This window comes from Glycine max, chromosome 2 (assembly GCF_000004515.6).
Source record: "Glycine max cultivar Williams 82 chromosome 2, Glycine_max_v4.0, whole genome shotgun sequence".
Lineage (NCBI taxonomy): Eukaryota > Viridiplantae > Streptophyta > Magnoliopsida > Fabales > Fabaceae > Glycine > Glycine max.
Genome location: NC_016089.4, coordinates 48,570,628 through 48,594,794, shown reverse-complemented (window position 1 = coordinate 48,594,794; position 24,167 = coordinate 48,570,628). Strand labels below are relative to the sequence as shown.

Genomic DNA, 24,167 nt, shown 5'->3' with positions numbered 1-24,167 from the left:
GCCCGATGGTCGATATAGTAATAATCTAACAACGAGTCAAAATTTGGTGGCATTGAGCAAATACATATCTTGTTATTAATGTAATCATAATATTTCTTGTGAAAGAACAACTGTATACAATTCATTCACAGCTTGTTTTTGGTTCCTTTGACATATGAAATGATGAACCTTCTATGCTAAACATCCTCCAGCAAGCAATAAATTCACAAAATCCAGCTTTCTAAAATGCATGGGAATGATGCTGATTTAATTTATCGCCATGCTCCGAAAACTTTGTTTAAAATGTTCAACCACTGTGTTCAGGCGATTACAAACAACATTATCTCCAACATGATCAGCCTACCTTTCTAATTACTTTAAGAAGATATTGTAAAGTTGAGATTCAGAGACGGTGATTCTGCACCATCAGACAACCAATCAATATTTACATTGCTGCAATAATGAGCAATCATGATGACTGAAACAGGACCCAAAGTCACATAAAACAACGAGACTTCACCAGATTTTTAGGGATTCTTGGGTAACTAAAAAGCTTCTAGCGTTGACCATCAAGAGAAAAATTATTTTTATTTTCCATCATGAATTTCTCAGGTATGTACTGATGATTACGTGTCATTCTTTTGGGACAATGAATCTATTACAGAAAAGAATCCTACATAGTATTCTTTTCACACAAGCTGTGGTGCTATGGTATTACTTTTTTTTTTTGTCACAAATTAGAAATTTATTAGGAAGGAATTGACTTCAAGGATGATCAACATTATAATAATCGTAAAATTCATTTGGGTTTGACTTCATTCATCTTCTTCCACAAACCACAAGTTCCTATAAAAATTTGCTGAAGTAGCATTAGAATCTTAAAACAATTTATAGGCATGAGCTTAAATTTTTCAAAGTCCTTGATCTTTACAAGTTCACCAATGTTTGGGGATATTGTGTATTTTATTTTGTGGGGTTTGTTTTCCCTTCTACTTTTGCTAGTCTCTTTCAATTTCTTGAGGCACAAACAATGCTACAAAGACAAAAGAAATCTGCCACCAGGGGAAATGGGGTTTCCATTGATAGGGGAGACCATGGAATTCTTCAATGCACAAAGGAGAAACCAATTGTTTGAAGAGTTTGTCCATCCTCGCATTCTGAAACATGGGAGGATCTTCAGAACAAGGATAATGGGGTCTCCAACTGTGGTTGTGAATGGAGCTGAGGCCAACAAATTCTTGTTGTCTAATGAATTCAAGTTGGTGAAAAGCTCTTGGCCTTCTTCCTCAGTTGAGCTCATGGGAAGGGACTCTATCATGGAGAAAGATGGGGGAAGGCACCGATTCCTCCGCGGTGTTATTGGCACAAGCCTTGGTTATGCTGGACTTGAGCTATTAGTTCCAAAACTGTGCAATTCTGTTCAGTTTCATTTAGCTACAAACTGGAAGGGGCAAGAAAAGATTAGTCTTTACCGTTCAACAAAAGTCCTCAGTTTTAGCATAGTGTTCGAGTGTTTGTTGGGGATCAAAGTGGAGCCAGGTATGCTAGATACCTTTGAAAGAGTGTTGGAAGGAGTTTTCTCTCCAGCAGTTATGTTTCCAGGTTCTAAATTTTGGAGAGCAAAGAAGGCCAGGGTGGAGATAGAAAAGATGTTGGTCAAAGTGGTGAGAGAGAAGAGAAGGGAAATGGAAGGAAGCTTGGGAAGAGAACAAGATGGAATGCTGCTGTCCAAATTGGTATCTGGGATGATCCAAGGGGAGATCAGTGAAAAAGAGGTCATAGACAATGTGGTGCTTCTAGTTTTTGCAGCTCATGATACCACTTCTTTTGCTGTTGCTATGACATTCAAGATGTTGGCTCAGCATCCTGATTGCTTTGGAAAACTTCTTCAAGGTAATCTAATTCTAATTCTAACATTATATTTAAATTAGAGTTTAATTTCTATACACTATAATTTTTTTACACTGTTAACCAATAATTAATAAAAAAAATCATAATAGGTATAATTTTTAAAATAATTATAATAAAAGTCAATAAATTTGTCATAAATATCAAATTGTAATTGAATGCAACTATAAAAAAATTGCATGTGAGTGCATAAACTATTTTCTCTTTAAATTATCCAAAAAAGTATTTAGGGTTGATAATTGAAACTTGAAAGTACTTAATTTTATGCAGAACATGTTGCTATAATGAGCAACAAAAGCCGGGGTGAGAATCTCACATTGGAGGACATAAAGAAGATGAAGTATACCTGGCAAGTTGCTAGAGAAAGTATGAGACTGTTCCCTCCAATATTTGGTTCTTTCAGGAAGGCTATCACTGATATTGAATATGAAGGATTCATTATACCTAGAGGATGGAAGGTGAATACTACATTCTTCTTTCCTTCTTATACAGATTGAATCCATGCATGCATATCTCATAATTTGTCAATTTTGAAATAAATCATATAACATGGGGTTTTGTTTTGTGGCTCTTCTCAGGTGCTATGGACAACATATGGGACACATTACAATGAAGAGTATTTTAAGGATCCTATGAGTTTCAACCCTAGTAGGTTTGAGGAGGGAGTACCCCAATATGCATTTGTTCCCTTTGGAGGGGGGCCAAGAGTGTGCGCAGGGTACCAATTAGCTAGGTTAAATATCCTCATCTTTGTGCACTATGTTGTGACCCAATATGAGTGGTTCTTACTCCATCCAGATGAGCCAGTTGCCATGGACCCTTTGCCTTTCCCTTCCCTTGGAATGCCAATCAGAATTTCTCCCAAGTATACATGATACAACCTCAAAATGAATTTGTTTTACCATATAACAAATTGTACTCTTGGAACACATTGACATTACCAATAAGGCAATAATTAATATTATTTTGTTTCCTATCGTATGCTGTCCTTGAATTGAGGCGTTTGCACATGTTATTTACTTGGGTATGGATCAAGTTTTCGACTCGATTTCGAAGAAATTTCGGAACATAATATAAAAGATGCACATGAGCAGCATCTTTGGAATATACTAGCAGTTAAAAAGAATGTATGTTATGGGAAACAAATCCATTGAAGATCACAACTCCAGAAAAGATATCGGTGTTAGGTACATCTCATCATTTCCAAAGTAAATGGCTGACATAAAAAAACTGCGAAAACTAGTAACTAATGAAAGACGTGATTTGTAATGCTTCTTTTAATTTATCAAATTCTTAATCTTTTAGAACCGTCTGATGTTTAATTAAACAAGGATGAAGATGGAAATTAATGAAGTGGGCACGTTCATCCATGACTATATGATATAAGTTATACGTTACAAGGACGATGTCTATAATAGACAAACTCACATGGTCTTTCACATATAGTATGAATACATAGCAAACCAGAACATAGTGGTGTATTACAAAAGATAACACGTTTACAATTTAGAAAGGAAGTCTCTAGCTTCCTCACCTGTCACCACCATCAAGTATTAAATATCAAAACACAACCGAGAAGAGAAAACGGATGCACTGGTGGTCAAAGTATGACCGAACAAACATATGCTTATCACTGAGAACCAAATGCAAAAATACTTAAAATATTCAACACGGTTGATGGACAACTGAATTCCTTAAACATGATTATAGGGTTTCATTCTATAATTATGTATATGGAGAAAAATTTGTTGGAAGAGATAGAAGTAATTGAACCCACTTAAATGATTGTAGGCATCAAGGTTGTATCATGGCTTCTAGTTATGAGAATACCTTTTTTTAGAATAAATAAAACCATTTTAAAGAATTATTTGGCTTAAGAAAATATTTTTATATTTGTATTTTACATATAAAAGTATTATATCATTTTGTCAGTAAATTACTCGAATTTCCTTTCTATTTTGTATTTTTTAGACATTTTTTTCTATGTTTAAAACCTACATAAATTCTCTCTGATTTTCTGAATATGATACACAAACTTAAAACCTTTAAACAAGAGTACCCTTATTACATATTTTGACTAATTACATAAAATCTTCTATTTCTTAATTAAAACATTATACAAACTCCCTTTTATTGTATACACGTTATAATTAACTACTTATAAGGTTGTACAATTTGAAACTATTAATAGGAAAAAATATTAAATTTTTAAATGGATTTTTTATATTAGAATAACATAAATAATATGAAAATAAATATTATATTTAAATATAAATATTTGTAAAATGGAAGAAAATTTATATAAATTAAAAGTATAAATAATTTATGTAAAATGAAAAGTTAAAAGAATTGACCGTATTTTTATTTAGTTTCCTAACTTAAGAAAAAGAAAATGTACTTGTACTCATTTTGTTGGAGAGTTTAAGATTATGATATAAATATTGTAACGCTTACACATATTGATTCGTTCTAAAGTATATTATTAACTCGGAAAATTCAAATGAGTTCTACTATATATAAAAAAAGTGAATTATGGATCTAATTTAACTTTACAATATTAACTTATAGCGGATTGGATACCAATTTTAATATGTAATATGCATGATTTCATATTATCAAATTCGAGTTTTGATATGATCAAATACGAGTCATGCTTATTTATTGAGTGTATTTTTCCTTTGACCATTATATTGGATCCAATGATTAGATGTCCATCCATCCTCAGTTGGACAGTTGACAGTCCCTCAAACGTCAAACAAATATGAAAGAAGAGGACTTTAGCTTGATATATCGGAAAGTCCACATTTCAAACGCCTTAATAATTAAAAGCACAAATGCTTACTAAGTTGTATAATTCACGATGGAACAGTCCACAATCTCTGGAAGTTAAGCTTGAAAGACACAGACATTTGATGATCCACAACATGTTCAAGCTTGAGATTGCCAAACTAAGAAATCTTAAAGCATGTTAAAATAACCCATAAACTTTTTTGCTACACGTACGTGACCAAAGGAATTATGGGTATTTATTGAGTATGCCCTGTAAGAATGAGAAGCCCTCGCATTAATGTAAAAGACACGTAGCTTTGGTTGCCAAGGTCAAATAATAATATCCAGATGTACCAATTGATTGATATTACGACTTAGCAGTGCATTTAGATGTGGGTCAGGGAAGTTTTCTGAATTCTGATACAGTTTAGAGTTTTGACTATATGCATTGCACGGCACTGAATAATGATATGTGGCAGAGTGCACTGTTGTGAACGTGAAGAAAGTTAAGATGGTCTATCTCAGATGCCACCCACTGGGGGCACCTAGCTCACCACCACCACCATTATTTGACACCTACCACTGCACAATAACTACTTGATCGTGACATATATGCTGCACATGAAGCAACTCTTGTACAGAGTTTTTAATTTCTTTAATTAATGTAAAAACAGTAATGCAGATAAAATATAAAAATAGCGTACAAAAATGATTTTCCTATCTCAACTCATCGAGCCAAAGGGGCGCTAAATTTAGCGCACACTCAGCCGCCATCACCACCTACTTATTATAACTTACGTAGTTTTGTTTACGTCTACCATAATCGATGGTCAATACTTTACCGCAATTTTTATACTAGTATTATTTGTTTCTTTAAACCATTTTCCTACTGTTGACTTAATTTTTTTAATTTAATCTATCCTGCTGGATGTCTCCTTAACAAAAAACGAGATTTTTTTCCTAACCCAACATATTTTGAGAAAACCAAAATATCCTTGTGTAGCATCTATACGAATTGTTAAAAATAATTAATATCACTATATATAACACCAAAATTTTTAATATATATTTAATACACATAAGTTTACATAATTAATTTTAATTAATAATATTTTTTTACATATATAATTTTTTTATGGATCACAAATTGATAATCGGTAAGACTCATATGGATTCACAATTCGTATAAGCTATAAGTAAGGGTATTTTTGGTTTTCTCGAAATATTCTTGGTGCAGGAAGAAATATGCCGGATGCAGAAACAAAATCCTGAAAAGGAGGATTTAATTCAGGTCCAGCCCATACTACATTTTTTAGTATTAACTTCTTTTGGGCTTTCACTGGTGTAATTTTGTCAAGACACAACCATGTAAAGCCCAAAAAGAAAAATTGCTAGCAAAACCAACTCTCATCCAATTAGACTTTTTGTTATTAAAAAATTATTTTTATTTTGTTATTTTAAGGTATTGACCTGTAACTGTGACAACAATATTGCGCTTGAGGCAATTACCGCAACCACCTTTGACAGCTAAATTGATATGAATCCACTGTGTTTTACTGTTATCATCTCAATCCGTGAATGCAACTTTGCTTTAAATACCTTAGTCGGATTCATATTTTTTTCATATGATCAAATTAACATGGCTTCTTCATATGTTTTATTCATGCTTTCTCTCTGCTTAGCCTCAACAACAAAATTTGCTTTGGGTGGGAATTTTTACACTGATTTTAACATTCTCTTTGGAGATAATCGAGCTAACATACAAGATGGAGGGTCAAACATGTCCCTTGCAATGGACAAATCTTCTGGCTCGGGCATAGCAACCAAGAATGAGTACTTGTTTGGACGATTTGACATGCAAATGAAGCTTATACCAGACAATTCTGCAGGCACTGTCACTACATTTTATGTACGACTTGTTCCAATTTAGCCATTCATTCACTTGCTTATTCTCTCCTATCCATTATGCATGCACGCACACACGTAAACACATTACAACATACACATATATAATTAATATATTGCACTATATTCATACATATTACTATTTCATATGCAGCTAAGCTCTCAAGGGCCAAACCATGATGAGATTGATTTAGAGTTCTTGGGCAACTTATCCGGTGATCCACATATTCTTTCAACCAATTATTATGCCAATGGTACTGGGGGTCGTGAGATACAGTTCTATCTTTGGTTTGATCCTACACAAGACTTCCACACCTATTCCATTGATTGGAACCCTCAACGCATAATGTAAGTAGAAAAATAAATATGTATAAAACTAAGAATCTAATTTATATACACTTGTCATCATAAACCTTTTTTGTACATAGCTTAAAAACCTTTTAGATTGTTAGTGAAATTACTATTTATTCAAATATGCAAGTAACAAGATAAATTTGTAAAAATCTACTTGTGGTGCCATATAACATAACTAAATATGTATGTTTTTTTGTGTTTGTAGAATCTTGGTGGATAACATACCCATAAGAGTGATGCACAACAGGGAGAACATTGGTGTTCCATTCCCCACAAGTCAACCCATGAAGGTTTATGCAACTTTATGGGATGGAGACTTTTGGGCAACAAGAGGGGGGAAGGTTAAGATTGATTGGTCTAAAGCTCCATTCATAGCAGGTTTCAGAAATTTCAATGCGAATGCGTGCATTGCAGGACCAGAGGGGTCATCTTGCATGGGTTTCAACGGTGGAAGAAACAAAGGTCTTGATGCTCAAATCAGGAAGCACCTCAAAGAGATCCATTCAAGATGGGTTGTTTACGATTATTGTCGTGATTTCATACGCTTTGCTCATGGTTTTCCATCTGAATGCCGCAAGAATAAACACACTTGACTTCCGAATAAATGTTGCTCGTGGGCATATAAACCATGCATGCATGATTATATGTATACTGAATAATTTTTTTATTAATTTAGAAAAGTATAAATGTTCAATTAATTGCTTTATTATATATACGATGAATATTTAAACTTCTTGGCTGAACAATTTTAATTTGAAGATGTCTTTGAAAGTTGTAACACTTGATACTTTGTGAAAATATTTCATTTGTCTATTAAATCCACAAATACGTTGTTTTTCTCAATCAAGTGAATCAACCGTTGACATCTACTGTTAAAAAGTTAAATACATTTTTAATATTGCTTATGTTATTAACCTTAATTACGCATGTCAATGATCCTTTGAGTGCATATAAGAGTTGATACCCACTTAAAAAAAAAATCAATTTTGATAGAGTCAGAAGATCATGATATATGTTCACCTCAACTAAAAAAGAGAATTTGAAATTTTGAAAAACGAAAAAAAAAATGCATGAACTAAGCTTATGAAATTAAAAATCATACATATTGAATCGCTGAAGCAATTAATTTTGTACAGAGTTTAATTTGTGATTAAATGATATAATAGTGAAGATGGGTAAATAGATGGGGTAATTGCTTCTTTCACCACCGGACCTGCTTCTTGCACCTTATTCCAAAATGTGATTTACATTCCGGTACATTACAATGCTGAAAGGTTAATCAGTAATGGAAAACTTTTCTTTGTTGCTATCAAGTAAAGGTTAATATTGTTACAACTCACAAGTACTTACAAATACTATAATTAAAGAGAAAGTGACTTATTGTTTGTAAATTTGTAAATTATAAGTTGTAACCTTGTACTTATAAATAATGACTTATTCTTTAGTATCTTTATATTTTTTAATCCCTAAACGATCCCTAAAAATTATAATTACTTTGTTGCCCATTCCATTTACATTTGTATATTTTTCATGTTTAATATTTTTAAAATTTGAAATAAATTTGTAGTTAAAAATTTAAAATACCATAAATTAAATTTTAATTAATTTATGATGTGATATGAATATATGAATAATTATTTTTTTTATTGGTTTAGGATACAAAGGTACTAATACTCTCTTAAAATTTAAGGTAACAATAACAAAGCAATCCATAACATAGTACACATCTTTACGCCCACACACACAAATATACTTCAGGTTGAGATGGAACTGTTGAGGCACTTCCTTTATTAGGCAGTGATGATTGTAGCCGTAACGTTTCATCATCACTTGAGTTCCCTCCATGAGCGTTTCAATTCAATTTAAAAGCACTTATTATTCTTTTATATAAGTAAACAGAAGAAGCAAAGAAAAAAAGAAAGAGAAGTCACACTGACACATACACTACAGTATAACCATTGGCATTGACGCCAACACCAATCTTCATCCACCATTCTCTGGAACAACCAGTCAGCGTCCATGCCTCCGGCTTCAAGAAGGAAAGCAAAACAAGCCAAGAAACTTAAAACTTTGACCATTCTCAACCACCATTCTCCTCCTTCTGATCAATTCCAAGGTAATCACTATTACTCTCTCCATCTACCATCCCCACCTACTTGTGTTGTGTGTGTCCTCTTTTTCTTTATGTCCATCTGTTCTTTGTACATCCTTGTTGGGTATCCTATGCTTTTTGTTGTTACTTTCCTTAATCTTATTAAGTTATTTTTTTGTTAATTTTCTTGTTTTTTCATTCAATAACAATTAACACCAACTGGTTTAGGCTACTTTGGTCTTATATTTCTTAAGGAAGGAAAAAGGTTCATCGCCAGTTTGGCACCGATTTGATTTGCCAAGGCTATTGTATATTTTGTGGTAGTCGAATAGAATAAACAGAGGGTCATTCTTGTTTTTTAACTGCAGGGGCAGCTGTTTCACCAAACCACGGCCAGAAAATGGAAGGATCGCTCAATGTAACATTACAAGACAGCCACAAAGTAGAAACACAAACTTCCGGTGAAGATAAGAAGGTGGTTGTTGAAGTTGATGAAGAAGAGGCACCACAAAGTGTGGAGAATAAGGAGCTGGTTGAGTCAGGCAAAGTTGAAGATGTACAAGAAGATGTTTCTGAATCAGTTGGTGAGACTTTTGAGCCTGATACTGTGAAAGATGCTCAAGTTGAGAATACAATGGAATCAGATACTATAGAGTTGGAACTGAAGAAAGAGAAAGGGAAAGGTTTTCTATCTGATCTAGCTGTGGATAATCATGAGGTGAAGGAAACAGATTTTCCCTTTTCAGAGAACAATAATGAGCTTTTTTCAGTTTCAGGAAATGAGGGACTAAGAGAAACTGAAGTGGTTGTGGTTGAAACATTTTTTAAGTCCATGATGTTTGGTGGAGAGGAGAAGGATGTTTTGTCTTCAGTTGTGACAGATAAGTTACTTAGAGAGAGTGAGGAACCAAATGAAGTCTATGGTGATTCTTCTTTGCCTCTAACTGATGTGGCTTCAGAGGAAACAAGTGTTCTAAAATCAGATGACAGTGACCAGGTTGCTCCAACCATAATTGAGAAATCATTGGATTTGGAGCCAACTTTGGACGAGAAAGTTGAGGAACCATCAGGTTGTCAAGAAGAGTCATCCTATGAAAGTGCCAAGGAATCTTTTCAACCATCACCAAGTGTTCCCGATGCTGAAAGCACTGAAAATCCGGTGGGTGATTCACACTTTATGATAGTTTCATATACACATTTCAGTTTATGCTAAGCAAGTGTTGGTTATTATAAGGTTTGTCTTTTGTAATTTCATATGCATTTACGTATGTAGTGATCATTTTTCTTTTTGGTGTGACAGACCATTGTCCCTGTGGCTCAAAGGGAAAACACCTCTTGGAAGAGTTGCTGCGGACTCTTTGAGATTATGAGGGGTGGTGATAGATAATTCAAGGTGAGTAAACCTCAACCAAGGATCATTTTTTCTTTGACCAAAAATAAATGTTAAATAACTGATGAATCAGATATTTGAAAGGGCAAATATGAAACTTAATTCAGCTCATAAAAGTGATTTATTTTCTTTGTACAATTTCTTGAATGAGCATCTAGTTGAACTTTATACCTAAATGCTAAATGGTATACAGCTTAATTAATTGGGTCTGAAGTAGTATTAACTGTCCCTATAATAACATAAAAACCTAATGGGAATATTTCAAGGTTTGACTTGGAGACCCCAAGGCATACAAATTATACATTTTCCTTATTTTAAGACTTTACGTAACCCACTAAAGAGAATAGTCTAGTTGGCATCAGAATCCTGTTATTGCTTTTTGTCTTGTTAAGTTTGAAACAAAAAAAAATAAAGGTATGATATGGAAATAACAACACTTTAGAGCTGTTGTGCTTTCTCAAACAAAATTTTACAACTCCCTGGCCTTTCAAACTGTCGGTAGAATAAGACTTAAAATTGTTTCGATTCAAGTATCAGAAAATTGTTTTGATTACATTAGCTGCAAAATATGGCGTTAATTAGTGAATTTTCAAATTATTTGGACATTGCAAGGAGAATGATAAGCTGTTATGCAAATAAAAACTTGATGCTAAGCAGCCTCATTATCAATTATGTCAGTGTTGAACAGAAGTAGGAGTCCAACTGTGTATCAATTACCTACATATTAGCAATGAAAGTACCTCCTCTAAACAAGAAAAGAATTGAAAATTATTTGCCTGAAATTTTATCATGCTTTTGAATCCAATCTAGCATTCATTTTATGTCAATATGGCTAACATGGCTGGTTATCAGCTTATATTTTTAACCAAATACACTTGTAATGTAAAATTACATTATTATTTAATTATAAATTAGAGTATATAATAAATTTGTTAGCTTTTAATAATAACTTATAACTATCTTAAAAGTCATGCTAATCTTTATACTGATTATTTAATAATGTATATCTTTTTATTTGGCCAAGACTTCGGTTCTGAAATTTTTAGTGACCACAGGCATTCAATTGTTCTTTAAGTGCCATTTGGCAGCAATGTACTAATATGGTAGATTGGTTTCAACAATTATTTCAAGGGATATTGATATATGCGTTATAATCACTGATGCTCCTCAAGAGTCAAAAGCCCAAGTCATGTCAAATTTCTAAATGTTGAGATGATATTTTAAGAAAAATTTGTAATAAAATTGATTCGGTCTTCCTGACCTGAAAATTGCCAATAGCCAAATTTAAGTATCTGTTCATTTGTCAAAATTAATTAGCTTTGCTTTAGGGCCATTTTCTAAGTTGTGAATCGTTATTTGATTTTTTAATATTACAGGGCAGAGCATCTTAAAAGGTTGGACCTTGAGCTAAGGTTATTGAGGCATTGCACAATCATAGGCTGTGAGGGTGTCCTTTCTAAGGAGACAAAATCTGTTCTGCATGCATTCTTTGAGCCTCAAATTAAGGGGCATGTTCTGCTTTGCTTTCCTGCTTCGTTTCAGAGTAAGAGTGGTTAACATTATATCTTTTGAAAAACGACAAAATGTATGGTACATTTTAGTTGTGGCAAATTGTAAACTTCCATGAACTAGAATTTATTATCAAAAGTTATCTTACATTCACCACGTTATGATATATACGAAGTAAGTTCAGGTGTCACTTCATTCTTCTTCCCATAGTTTTGTAGGCTTATATTATAGAGATAGAAACGCCTTTTATAAAGGCCAAGAGCTAAACAAATGAACTACAAAAACCAAAGACAAGGGTCATTGTTTTGAAATGACACATTCAAAGGATAAATTAAGTTGTCGCATGTTTGGTTGGTGATTGTCACGTAGATTTATTTCCATTCATCGGGATGACAGAGAGGAAGGGAATGTTTGGAGCATGACTATCTAAGAAACACAAATACTTATAGCCTTACACGGGTTGTTATTCTCACCTTTTTTTTTTCTCCATCCCCCTGGAAAGTATTACACCGTCATTATTTTTTGCTAGCAATTCCACTTTCAAGATTTTTCTCCATCTGCCTAGAAAGAAACATATAGAAACTTCTAGTAGCTAATTGGATTGAAACGCCATTATTTTTTTCTGCACCGCCATTTGCTTGCCTATGAAAGGCCACCATCATGTAACATTTGCTTGCCTATAGAAACTTCAAGATTTTAGTCTGTAAAATTCAAAGTCTCTTCCTCCCTTGTGTGAGTGAGTTTGTGTAGAATTTATTTGCTCTCTTATTTTATCTTTCGCTGCTTAAGTGTGTGTGTGTTTATGAGTTAAATTTTGTGTCCAATTGTCAACATCTTTGACCCCTTTGTAGCCTAAAAACTCCTTTAAACTTCTTCTCCATACTCCTCAACACCTCATTCTTCTCCTTCTCAAACTCCTTTTGCTCTTAGACAATTTTGTCGAACTTATCCCTCTTGTCCCTTCCCCCACTCTCTGCCCCTTTCCTCTTCGGTCGCCACATCTTGCTCGAGCTTTGGGATTATTTTTTTTAATTGCAGATGTAATGGCAAATTTCCATTATGTATTTCAACTAGATACACAACGGAAATATAACCTATAAAGTTTGGTCACAACTTTAGAAATGGAACATAGCACATACTATAATAGCTATAAAGTTGTAACAAACTTTGCTATTAAATACTAACAAGTTGTTGGTATAAGTGATATTAGAATCGGTTTCTTTAAGTAAGGTTTTGAGTTAAGTCTTGTAGATGAAAAAATATGATTAAAAGGAGAGCATACCTCTAAAAGTGATCAATTAGATTCTCTGTCGGAGATTAGTCATTGACAAAATTAACAAATATTTAGTACAAATAATATGATTAAAAAAACCTTGTCCATTAAATTTGGTCAAATAGTTAATTAGTTAGATGTTGAAAAAATAATTTTTATAGCTAGAAACTTTTAACTGATTGTTATGCTATTATATTGAAATTACTAATATTATTAAAATTAGTTGTTAAATTAAGTTATAAATGGAAGAAAAAATAACGTAAAAGGGCATGTTTATGAGATTTTTTTTCAATTATAGGTTAGATTATGTTATAGTATACTTTGAAATTTTATCATTTTTTGTTCAAAAAGATCAAATATTTCATTAAAAATTAAAATAAATAGTGCAATAATTAAAATAATGATATATTATTAAAAAATGAAATTTTATTAAAATAGTCTAATATTAAAAGAAATTTATTAAAGTAGTGATGATGATATTGTAAGCTTAAACACTATAAGTTTTTGGTGTGCGGAATGCATCAACGCAGTGTCAGCCATCTAAACGAAGTGCAACTGAAAGGTTCTCTTATTGATAAGATCTGTTCTTGCCTGGTGTGGGGCCCAAAAATTAAAGGCTGCTATTTCCACCTGAATGAATATCATGCAACTTATAGTGGCTAATTTTTCTTTTTTATTATTTTGGGAAATTGACTTTAGTTCGCCTTAAAAAAAATTAATTTCATTTTATATTTAAGCAAGTTATTATGTAGTACCCAAAAAAAAATTTAAGCTAAATATTACTTGGTTGAGTCTTCACATTTAATTTTAAACAAGGTAAAACGTAAGCTTTTTCAATTAGGAACCGTTTTTCTAACCAATAAATCATTTTGTTGAATATGGTGTTCAAATTTCTAGAGCAGGGAATCATAAAGGGTTGCAACTCGCGCCGGGTTCTTCCAACATTGCATAATCGTCGATTGTCACGCTAGAAATAGTTTTATGTGAGATTTTTATACATCAGAATCAACTTAAGAGATAGATAAATACAAAATTGGAGCATCAGATTAAGGGGATTTATATAAACAGACTTTCTTCGCGCATAAACAACATGAACGCATTAAGTGGAGTCGATCTTAATAAAAATTGAAGTTGGAAAACCAAAAATTATGCGCTACACTGCAGAAACGAAAGATAAATCCCAACAAAAACGCAAGAGCTCACAGAATTTCGCCTCCTAGCAGTTAAACAATAGCATAGTATCTATCAGATTTTGTCCGCAACTGCTAAATAATAGTATCTATCTAACGTTAGCATAGCAGTCCACACAAGTTTGGCATTGATCTTCAAATTCACGAAATAAACTCTTGTGTCTCTTTAAGTTAAAGCAAAAGGTTAATAGTATGGCAACTTAACAGAAACCATTAAAAAGTGGAAACCAAGGATGCAATGCAAGCCACGCTTTCATACACCAAACCCACCACCTAGGGCACCTACAACTACAACTGAAAAAAACTTTCAACCAAATAAGAATTCTTCGGAAGACAATAACCACAAATGCGATGGATATAAGGTTAGAAGAAGGAAAAAAAGAAGAGCAGGACTGGATAAAGCATCTCTCACAGAGCACATTGCAACAGTTTCTCCAAACCCATTAAATAGAACCAAAATGGCACCAAGCAAGACAAAAAGTTTATAACAATAACAAAAGAAAAAATCAGTGACATCAGCTAGTCCTGAAACATCATATAATTGGTTCTGTGGTTCTACATTCAAAGACATTCTGAGAAAATCAACATGAAAAAGACTAATAATTGCAGAAGTCAACTTCAGAAACTGAACAACTTGTCAAAGGTGATACCAACTACCAAGTGCCACCTTAAACTAAGGGTTCAGCAGTGCCATTGTTATCCTCCAAGCTAATAAGGGCTAAACTAAACACAAAGAAACTTGTAATCTCAATTATGCAACCTATTTATTAAATCCAACACACAGTGGTTTGATCCTCATAACAAGCAACTAACAACCAAACAAGTAGTATGCCAACTTCGATGAGCAAAAAATTCACAGGCTTCAAAAACAAAAGCCAGAGAAGCAGCATTGTTTTGTGACAAACAAAACTGCAGCAGCAAATCTATGACTACTAAAGACCTGGTATGTCTAACCTCTACACCTTCCTCCTTCCATTGGAATTCCCCTTGTTCCTTTGTTCTTGATCAGTCTCCGACACAGAAAATCACCTCCGTTTCCCATAGCACACGTAGATTACAGCAGCAGCTGCAACAACAGCTCCTGTAGACCCTGCTGCCACCACTGGCCACTGCAACTTCAATCCCTTCTTCCCTTCACCATGTACACCATTCAAACCTCTGTCGATTGTCTCAACCGTCTCCACCGCCTTTTCATTCAGCGATATGATCACCCTCTCGGCTTCCTTTGCTTCCTCACGCAATTGAAGAATACTGGACTCCAAACCAGTCACTTTCTCCTCAGATTCTCTAAGTGATTCCTCCAACCTCAATTTCTGTTTAACCAACTCATCTAATTCTGTTTTTTTCTCAGCAGCAACCTTCTCCAATCCCTCAACCTTCTGTCTGTAACCCTTAATTTCCCTCTCCTTTTCATCAATCTTATCCCTAGTCTCCTCCTCAAACCTAATTCTCTTGTTTCTTTCCTCAATTTCCTTAGTCTCCAGAACTCCAATCTTCCTCTCCAAATCCCTAACCCTAACCTCACTCTCAGCCTTCACCTTCTTCAACCCTGCCAATTCCCTTTCCAGAGACTCAACCCTAGACTCTGTCTCTCCCAAAACCTTCCTCAATTCAGCGGCATCCGCCCTCGCCTCCTCTGCCGCAGTCATCTCCGCTACCATATCGTGGTGAAGCCTCGCCACCTCCGTCTCCAGGTCCGCCGCCCTCGCGGCGATAACCTCCGTCGCTTTGGCAGCATCACGCGACTGCGCTACTTCTCTCTGCAGCTCTTCAATCTTCTCGCTCCTATCTGCACCGTCGCTCCTCAATCCGTCGAGCTCCGCCGTCAGCTTCTTGATCTCCTCCTTCCTCGCCGCGTTTTCGCTCACCAATTCGTCGCGCTCGCGTTGCAACGCCGCGATCTTAGTCGCCGATTCTTCGCCGTACTGATCATCGACGCCGCCGTTGGCAACACCTTCATCCGCCATAATAGATTCTGCCAAACAACGAAAAAAACGCAAACACCGAAAACGGTTAATTAAGCCAGAAATCGAAATCTAAATCGAAACTGCACCGCGTAAAATGAAAATGAATTTAATTATAAGCTCCAAGTAACAGAATAACGAATCGTGAATCAAACTATACAATGAAGTAAACAATTAAAAAATAAAAAAAATGAATAAATAATTGTTGGGGTACATTCTTATGAAGCAAAAGCAAAGAGCAAGACTAAGGTAAGGACAGTACAGAGTGAGAGAAGGCGTGAAGAGTGTGCGGTGGTGTCAGCGAGAAAACGGAAGATAAATTTTCCAGAAAAAATGAGGAGGATTTTCCGGGAAAGTGGCAAAGGAAGAAAAAGCTTTGTTTTTATGGAATGGGTGTGACTAGGGTTTTGAGTGGTGTGTATGCGTCAAAAATATCTTTAACTTTATCATTTTCGTTTTCACCTTTTTCCTTCATAAAAGGCAGTGCTCTGAAAGTGAGATCATAGTCAACCAACGGTTCACATTTGAAGTTATGTTCTCCGTGATGGGAGAATGTTACACCATTTATTTATATATGTCATGTCATATATCCATCAAGAAATAAAACTAAAAACAACCTAATAATGGGTGTACATTGAGATAGTAGAGAATGACCTCAATTTGATTTCTACATAATATAATATCTTTAAAGAATACAATGTTAAGCTCATTAAAACAGTCAAACAAAAAAAATAAACAAACATACATACATACTCACAAGGTAAAGCTCATTTAAAAGAAAATAATATAATTATATTTAGAGAGAGAATATTATTAATAAATTAGATTATTATTTACTTCATATATTAACATCTCACATTTTCAAAAACATCGTGATATAAACATATATACAAAACAAAATGACAATTGTCAACCTTGCAATATATGCAAACTTAACTCTACATATCATTATAATATTTTTTTAGATTTTAACTTGTATTTTTTTTTTAATTTAAAAAGTGATGACAAAAAAAATTGAACTTAAAAGGCATTTATGCCCATATAAGAAAACCAAATCTAATATAAAATAGTAGTAAATAAAATTGGACTTAGTTCTCTACCTCTGCGACTATTTCATCCCCAGCCCAAGAGAGGTCTCAACCCCAAGTTATCCAACATATTGAGTCCAAGCAAATGGTTTTATATTTATTGCGTCCTATCACGTAAGATTAAGAAAAAAATTGGGGGCTTCAGTCCTCTTTAGCAAACAAAAATTATTTGTCTTGTTTTTTAATCTCATTCTCCATCATTTTTTGTTAAAATGATAATAACTTAATTACTTAAAAAAATTAATGTTTCTCTTTTAATTTTTATTTTTTACCTGATAAATTTAGATTAAAGAAAAAAGGTTTTAAAAAAGAAATGTATTGATTCCCGTATGTAAATACTGTTTGTATTTAAAGCATAAATAATTAATGCTTAAGTTTATTATATTTTGGATTAAAACTTAATTTTTAAAAACAAAATTGCATAACAGTGTATTAATCATAGAACATTACATTGATAATGTGGATGAAGTGACACTAACACTCATATAAGAAGAGATGGGGGAAAATCTCTCCCCTGCCTGCCAATTCCTTTGAATAGTACATGAACAAAGCTTTAGAGTTTTGTTTCATCAGTAGAGGTGGCATTACAATGCTGGTGGTGGTTATTATATAGATAAATTTGGTGGTTATGCAGATGGGTAACAGTCAGTCACATAGAAGTTAGATAACTCATGCATGTTGTCAACGTTGATGCATGCTTTATGTGTTGTGATGGATACATATTGTTGTTGTGCACAATGTCATACGTCCAAGTTAATTTCTGCCTACATGATAAGCTTTTTCATGATTCGGTCTCCAAAATTTTGTGATGGCTGTGGCTGTCATTGTGATTGTGATTGTGATTGTGACTGTGACTGTTCCAGGAAGTTGGCAATTGGAGAATGCATAAGAGTTTCCGCAAAAGCATGCTGGAATTTGATTGCCAGAGTGTGGTGTTCTGTTGGATCTCCAAAACAGTGACTGTAGTGGGAGTGCCTGTGCTGTAGTAGTTGCTACATTGCTCAGAGCAGCCTTGGTTTTATCTCATAGTATTTATTATTATGCCCTCAACTTTTTACTTGCATTTTTTTCATTTTTAATAAAATTTCATTATTTGAACATAAAAAATTTGACATTATATATGATACTATGTACAATATGTTCTAAAATTAAAGGAAACAACTTTTTTTGTTGTATCAATTTACTGATTGAAAACATTTTTCTTTTTTCAGAAGCAGAGATTGTTAACTTTGAAAGAAAGAGAGCTTCTTTTTCCACTACTTTTTTTTCTCTCTCTCAAAATGCAAGCAAACATATTAAAGTTGGTGACTCGTTGTTATTTGTAAGCTATGCTCCATATTTGAAATAGTACATGCACAAGGTAAGAATCAAGAAGGTTAAGAGTGATGCATCTCCAACAAATTAATGGCTGTACAATGATTCGGCTAACACTATCATCGCCAATGTGTGCCTTTTTGCCTTAAATTATGGAAGATCATGTTATCCTCCGATGAGAAAGAAGCCATGTGAAATTTACAACCCTTCAAGTGGGGGTCTTTTTTTTCCTGTATACCGCATTCTCAGTCTAAGTTACTGTGGTAGTAATGGCTAACTGCCAAAAAAGTCAAGCAACCCTATTCCAAAATCCACACAAAGCAAAGTTTTCACAACAAAAAATAAAAGAGAAAGTGATCAATGACAACATGTGTATGTGCCATGTTACTTTAAAAAAACGTCTGATCCCATCCAGATTTCAAGACCCAATAGGGGTGGCCCACTGGACCAAGATGAACAAAAAAAGAAAACCTATCACAGCCGACGTACATCGAAGTAGCCACACCATAATGTGTCATACACTTGCATCCACTCTAACTTTACTCCACTCCAGATCATGAAACAGGTTAATAAGATTCCTACAACGGTTACCCAAAATCAATAACTGGTTCTGTAACACTAATCTGCGGCGTAAGAATAATATATCAACTTTCAAGATATATAGATAAAGTCGTGAAAAAAAGAAAACAGTGAGAAAGAAAGAAAGAACTAACTGATGAGAACTTCAAAAAAAAAAATTAAAAAATAAAAATCTAAGAACACCGATCATGGGATAAACATTTTCCTTGATCCCAACTTCCAAAAGTACAACAAAGGAAAACATAAAAATTAAAAGAAGAAAATAAAAAAATAAAAATTCTAACTAATGGGGTCTGTGGGAAAAACCAAAAGAACCTAACCTAGGCTGCTTGCTTCCATAATCCATCATCATCATCACCATGGATTATTCATTTTCATTCATTCATCATCAACCTCCAAACTTTGTCTTCTCCTTCTCCAGCTTGTCAAAGAATCCAGTGAGAGCCCTCAAGGCTTTGACTTGGTACTGCAAAGCAAGAATATATCCAGCAGTTTCATCAAAGAGCTTGTCCACGCCTAAAGACTCACCGCCAGGCACAATCCTCTGCAATGCATGAATCTTCCTCTCTATCTCTTCTCTGTCATCACCCTCATCAACATCTTCATCTTCTTTCACTGCCACTTCCTTCCTCCACCGCCTCCTGCTGCGGCGGAAAACATGCAAAGACTTGTGAGAAGGGGTGGTGGGAGAGTTGTTGTTGTTGTTGTTGTTGTTGTTCTGGTCTGCTGCAGGTTTTCTGAGGAATGTGGGTATGATAGTGTTATCTTCTTGTTCCATGGATGATGATGATGATGATGTAGTAGTAGTAATAGTAATGTGATGTGTGTGAGAGAGAAGGGAGGTTAATGTGTGAGGGAGTTATATGAATGAGGTGCGAGGGAAGGAGAGGAAGATGTTAAATTATTGTTGAGCTCTAGAAATGTCAATGCCAACGAAGCTGGTCCCACTGGTTTTGGCCTCACAACACAAAGAAGAAGAAGCTCCCGAGTTTTGGATTGGAGCAATGAGGTGGCCTTCACGCTCCACACACACCAACACCACTCCCTCATCAATTTTTTTACCCTCTCCCTTCTAAATTCTCGTTTTCTTAATGCTATCCTACCACTAAACACAGTCAAATTTTAACACTACTTCTAATAAAATATCAATAATTTCTTAAATCAATCTTATTTTCTCGATATATTAATTATTTAACCTCTTAGTTCTCCAAAAAAGTTATCATCATGTTAGATACTTTGTTTATTTTTAAAACTTATTTTCCACATTTTATATTACCACAAATAATAATTATATATGTTTTTCACTTTTACAATAAAATTTCTAATAATTTTATCCTTTATAATAAACAAACTTTAAATGCAGTATCAAAAGTATTGTTCCCCTATTGTTTTCTAATCATAATAGAGTTTCATCCGTATAATATGCATAACAAAGAATTTCATTAAATATTAGTGTGTATTATCGAAATAGAACTTCAAACAACATGCATCTAAATTTTATCCAATAATGCATAATCCTTTTTGTTACAAGAATTATAGAAGTGAAACTCTAATTTTGATTAGAAAGCAACACAAATAACACCTATAGATTTGTATCTAAATTTTGTCTTTATAATAATTATCTTAAAAATATGTTAAAATATTTTAAATTAGGTTATAGTATAATTTTTTTTATAATAACATTAAAGAATTATATTACTTTTTCATTGCTCATTGTTTCCTTCCTAGGAGGTTGAAATAAAAATATGATATTAGTCTAATAATTATTAATAAAAAATGTTAAACTAAATTATTCTTTTAAAAAATCAAACAATTGCTATACCCATAGATTTTAGAGGGTGTTACAAGAACACGGGAAATTAAAGTATCATCTTAGTAGCACTAATAGGATATCTATGGTCAATTATAACATGCTAAACACATGCATCTTGCTAATAATCTATAAAATATATATGGACATTAGATTTGAAGGATTCTTAACTAGTAAGATTCAAAAGAGGAGTTTGGAGAGAGAAAGAGATAGGAGGTGAGGTAAAGGTGAAAGTAAAAAGTTTACAAGTGTGACTGAAAATGCAAAGTGGTTAAGGAGTGAGGAGGGGTGATTTGTGAGCTGTGGAGGGGAGATGTGAGAGCATAAAAAAGGTCCCACAGGACACAAAACAAAGGGGAGAAAGCACATGTGCTCACATGAATTCCTTGAACCTAACACCCACCCATGTGCCTCTCCACTCTCTTCTCTTTCATTCATATGCCATATGATCTGCATCATCACCCTTCGCATGACTGCCACGTGTTTACTTTCCAGTGACCCCACCTTGAGCCCCACAAACACCCCCCTTCTAACCCTTTTAGGCCAAATTAATCATGTAAAATGCTAGAATCATATCAATCCCAATCCCAACCCCTATTAAATTAACAACTTGGGATTTTAAGGAAATCAAATTCTTCTTGCTTAGCTTATTTAGGACAAGTTGGTTTTGTGGATAAAGAAGTTAAGTTCGCATTTAAGTGGCATTATCGTATAAAATATGTCACTCCCTTAATTAAAGAGAAAACAGAAGAAACATGACTACAGTATGTTTATTAAATGATTGATTATGTCGTATCTATAATAATAAATGCCCGTAAAAAAATTCAATAATCTGAAATGAAAGGTATCAACTGCCTTGAATGATGGGTTTTTTTTTCATTAAAAATGTTACACAGATAATCAATTTGACAGAACACACAAAAATAAAAATCGAGTCACTATGTACAGCAAAAACAAAAATCATTGATAGTGAGTAAAAGATAAAAAAAAAAATTAAAAAGGACGAAAAACGTGAACGGTGATGAAAGCTTGAGATATTTGCAAGAAAGTAAATTATATCTATTTTCACCAAAAAAACAGAGAGAGATGATGAAAAGAATGCAATTTGTTATAGGTTTTAAGTAATTGTAATTAAGTCATATAATTAAGAAATAAGAATCAATTATAGACAATATTACCATAAGATAAATTCTGTAGACAAAAATCATAGCTAGGTAAATGGACAGGGTGATAAATCTTTATGGTAATTGCTATATGATAATGGTTATACAGAAGAAGACTGGGTTAGAGTCAGATATATGTTTATATACCAGGGTAGTAAAAAAGGATATTGTTAACTGATATTTGTAGGATATTGATTATAAAAAAATTATAAACATCATAATTTTTGTCTTCTAATAAAAATATTTTTATTTTAAATTTCTGAATAAATATCCGTGAGATAAATATTATCATTTGGCTAAAGAAAAAAAAATAGCTTGATAAATGATAGTACTACAGTAAATATTTAACATTTGTAATTTTGATGATATGAAAGTAGTGTAAGAGTGTGAAAAGAGGATTGATATGTTTGTTAATTTGGTAGTGATTGGGTTTGCAGCTTTAGTGAGGTGAGGTGAGGGTGTCCGTAGTTAGTGAGTGAGTGGTGTGGTGTGGCCCTGAGAGAGAGAGAGAGAGAGAGAGAGGGGAGGTGGTGGTGTTTCCAAGAAGGAAACCAATCGGCGGATTGGGTCATTGGGATTGTATGAGAGATTTGGTTGTGTTGGGCATATGGGACTCCATGTGCTCAGACCCACTCGGATCCCTCTGTTCTTGTCACATTCACACACTACACCACCCTTTTTATTTAATGCCACACAATTTTTTCCAATCCTTCATAATTTTTCCTTTTTTGTTCTTGAGGGTAATAGGTAATGGACTAATGGGTCCGTACCACCATTTCTTGTACGAAATTGAATCAAATTGTTACATAGGGGCCTTGCTTGGCATATATCATTCATTTATGAGAGAGCTATTATAATTCAATACTATCCTAATTTAATCCTACCCGAGTTTTGTTTCTGTTCACAATTTTTGACGGATCTTCTTTCCGTTATCTCTATTCCTCCTTTGGACTTCTTAAGATCTCCTTAGGGTGCAAACAAATGAAGCTCTCACATGGTAGGCCTCTAGGGATACCTAATAACATGTTTCCATTATTTCCCTCCAAGTAGTAGTACGTCACGAGGACATAGATAGAACATAAAAGAATACATATAATAAATGTTTAACATGTTAATCATGAATATTAACTAACATTTAACTTTTTTCTTATCACTTGTATTTTTCATTTAACTTCGAAATGCAATCAGATACTAAACATAAATACTTAAACCTTGGTTTGTCACATTATAAGGCACACACTAATCCACCTCTATAGACATATCCCACGTTGATGATAACATTGTATGATGATAACCAAACATTGAATTAATCATGTTTCATTAAAGAAAATTCTGTGAATATAAATGAACTAGGCAGGCATGATGGCACCACAAAGGTTCAAACAAGGAAAAGGAAGTTTAAACGCCATCTTTAGGATGTGTAGGTAAATGAAGAAAAAAAATCCCTGGCGCAAAACTTATTGCAACAATATCAGCAATTAGTTTTAGAAAAGAAAAAAAAAAAAGGAAAAATAAATGCATGCAGTTGGTGAGGAATATTCACAGTTGGTCTTAGTAGAGAGGGAGGAATGAGGATTTTTCTCAACCTGTTTATAACTTAATGATCAGCACATGAACTGACTCAGACTTTTATTGGTGAGCCCCGCGTTGTCTGCAGCTTGCATATGCAGTAAATGCCAAACAATAAACAAGCGACCAGATATCATTCAAATGCATTATCTCAACTCCGTGTTTCAATTTCAGATTTTTACCCCATTTTCTAGGACATTCTTGTTACTCTTTTTTAATGTAAGACATTAAATTAATGATTAATGTAAATCAACAAACAATGTAAGTACATTTTAGAGCCAAGCATCTAGTAGTGGCTCTTTTTTTTATTA

At 33.7% G+C, this 24,167-nt stretch overlaps 5 protein-coding genes across 7 annotated transcripts; 3 read left to right on the top strand and 2 right to left on the bottom strand.

Annotated features, from left to right (window-relative positions):
- Positions 1 to 730: 730 nt before the first annotated feature.
- On the top strand, positions 731 to 2,863 carry LOC100793336 (taxadiene 5-alpha hydroxylase). Its single transcript, XM_003518467.5, has 3 exons — positions 731 to 1,872; positions 2,158 to 2,345; positions 2,466 to 2,863. The coding sequence occupies exons 1-3, from the start codon at positions 876 to 878 to the stop codon at positions 2,760 to 2,762; spliced, it is 1,482 nt and encodes a 493-aa protein (XP_003518515.2). The 5' UTR covers positions 731 to 875; the 3' UTR covers positions 2,763 to 2,863.
- Positions 2,864 to 6,295: 3,432 nt separating this feature from the next.
- On the top strand, positions 6,296 to 7,508 carry LOC100792807 (xyloglucan endotransglucosylase/hydrolase 2). Its single transcript, XM_003518466.1, has 3 exons — positions 6,296 to 6,565; positions 6,716 to 6,909; positions 7,121 to 7,508. The coding sequence occupies exons 1-3, from the start codon at positions 6,296 to 6,298 to the stop codon at positions 7,506 to 7,508; spliced, it is 852 nt and encodes a 283-aa protein (XP_003518514.1).
- Positions 7,509 to 8,809: 1,301 nt separating this feature from the next.
- Positions 8,810 to 13,106, top strand: LOC100792283 (uncharacterized). 3 transcript variants are annotated; one of them, XM_003518465.3, is made up of 4 exons: positions 8,810 to 9,031; positions 9,376 to 10,166; positions 10,308 to 10,400; positions 11,774 to 13,106. In XM_003518465.3, the coding sequence occupies exons 1-3, from the start codon at positions 8,935 to 8,937 to the stop codon at positions 10,392 to 10,394; spliced, it is 975 nt and encodes a 324-aa protein (XP_003518513.1). In that variant the 5' UTR covers positions 8,810 to 8,934; the 3' UTR covers positions 10,395 to 10,400; positions 11,774 to 13,106. The 3 variants fall into 3 exon arrangements, with proteins under 3 accessions (XP_003518513.1, XP_014625984.1, XP_006575664.1); XM_014770498.3 differs by lacking the exon at positions 8,810 to 9,031 and adding an exon at positions 9,094 to 9,131; XM_006575601.3 differs by lacking the exon at positions 8,810 to 9,031 and adding an exon at positions 9,141 to 9,272.
- A 1,783-nt stretch (positions 13,107 to 14,889) lies between these two features.
- Positions 14,890 to 16,896, bottom strand: LOC100781661 (peroxisomal and mitochondrial division factor 2). The gene is made up of 2 exons (XM_014770501.3): positions 16,796 to 16,896; positions 14,890 to 16,344 (listed from the first exon to the last, which is right to left on the bottom strand). The coding sequence occupies exons 1-2, from the start codon at positions 16,806 to 16,808 to the stop codon at positions 15,395 to 15,397; spliced, it is 963 nt and encodes a 320-aa protein (XP_014625987.1). The 5' UTR covers positions 16,809 to 16,896; the 3' UTR covers positions 14,890 to 15,394.
- Positions 16,897 to 19,362: 2,466 nt separating this feature from the next.
- LOC100306089 (uncharacterized) lies at positions 19,363 to 20,183 on the bottom strand. The gene has a single exon (NM_001250420.2). The coding sequence runs from the start codon at positions 20,090 to 20,092 to the stop codon at positions 19,703 to 19,705; it is 390 nt and encodes a 129-aa protein (NP_001237349.2). The 5' UTR covers positions 20,093 to 20,183; the 3' UTR covers positions 19,363 to 19,702.
- Between the last annotated feature and the right edge of the window lie 3,984 nt (positions 20,184 to 24,167).

What these genes read in the sequence shown, in the direction of transcription:
- LOC100306089 (NM_001250420.2), bottom strand. Translation starts at nt 20,092, where the DNA reads ATGGAACAAGAAGATAACACTATCATACCCACATTCCTCAGAAAACCT.
- LOC100792283 (XM_003518465.3), top strand. Translation starts at nt 8,935, where the DNA reads ATGCCTCCGGCTTCAAGAAGGAAAGCAAAACAAGCCAAGAAACTTAAA. An exon ending in TCCTTCTGATCAATTCCAAG is followed by an intron (nt 9,032 to 9,375) that starts GTAATCACTATT and finishes TTTTAACTGCAG; the next exon opens with GGGCAGCTGTTTCACCAAAC. An exon ending in CTGAAAGCACTGAAAATCCG is followed by an intron (nt 10,167 to 10,307) that starts GTGGGTGATTCA and finishes TTGGTGTGACAG; the next exon opens with ACCATTGTCCCTGTGGCTCA.
- LOC100793336 (XM_003518467.5), top strand. Translation starts at nt 876, where the DNA reads ATGAGCTTAAATTTTTCAAAGTCCTTGATCTTTACAAGTTCACCAATG. An exon ending in CTTTGGAAAACTTCTTCAAG is followed by an intron (nt 1,873 to 2,157) that starts GTAATCTAATTC and finishes AATTTTATGCAG; the next exon opens with AACATGTTGCTATAATGAGC. An exon ending in TTATACCTAGAGGATGGAAG is followed by an intron (nt 2,346 to 2,465) that starts GTGAATACTACA and finishes GGCTCTTCTCAG; the next exon opens with GTGCTATGGACAACATATGG.
- LOC100792807 (XM_003518466.1), top strand. Translation starts at nt 6,296, where the DNA reads ATGGCTTCTTCATATGTTTTATTCATGCTTTCTCTCTGCTTAGCCTCA. An exon ending in GCACTGTCACTACATTTTAT is followed by an intron (nt 6,566 to 6,715) that starts GTACGACTTGTT and finishes TTTCATATGCAG; the next exon opens with CTAAGCTCTCAAGGGCCAAA. An exon ending in TGGAACCCTCAACGCATAAT is followed by an intron (nt 6,910 to 7,120) that starts GTAAGTAGAAAA and finishes TTGTGTTTGTAG; the next exon opens with AATCTTGGTGGATAACATAC.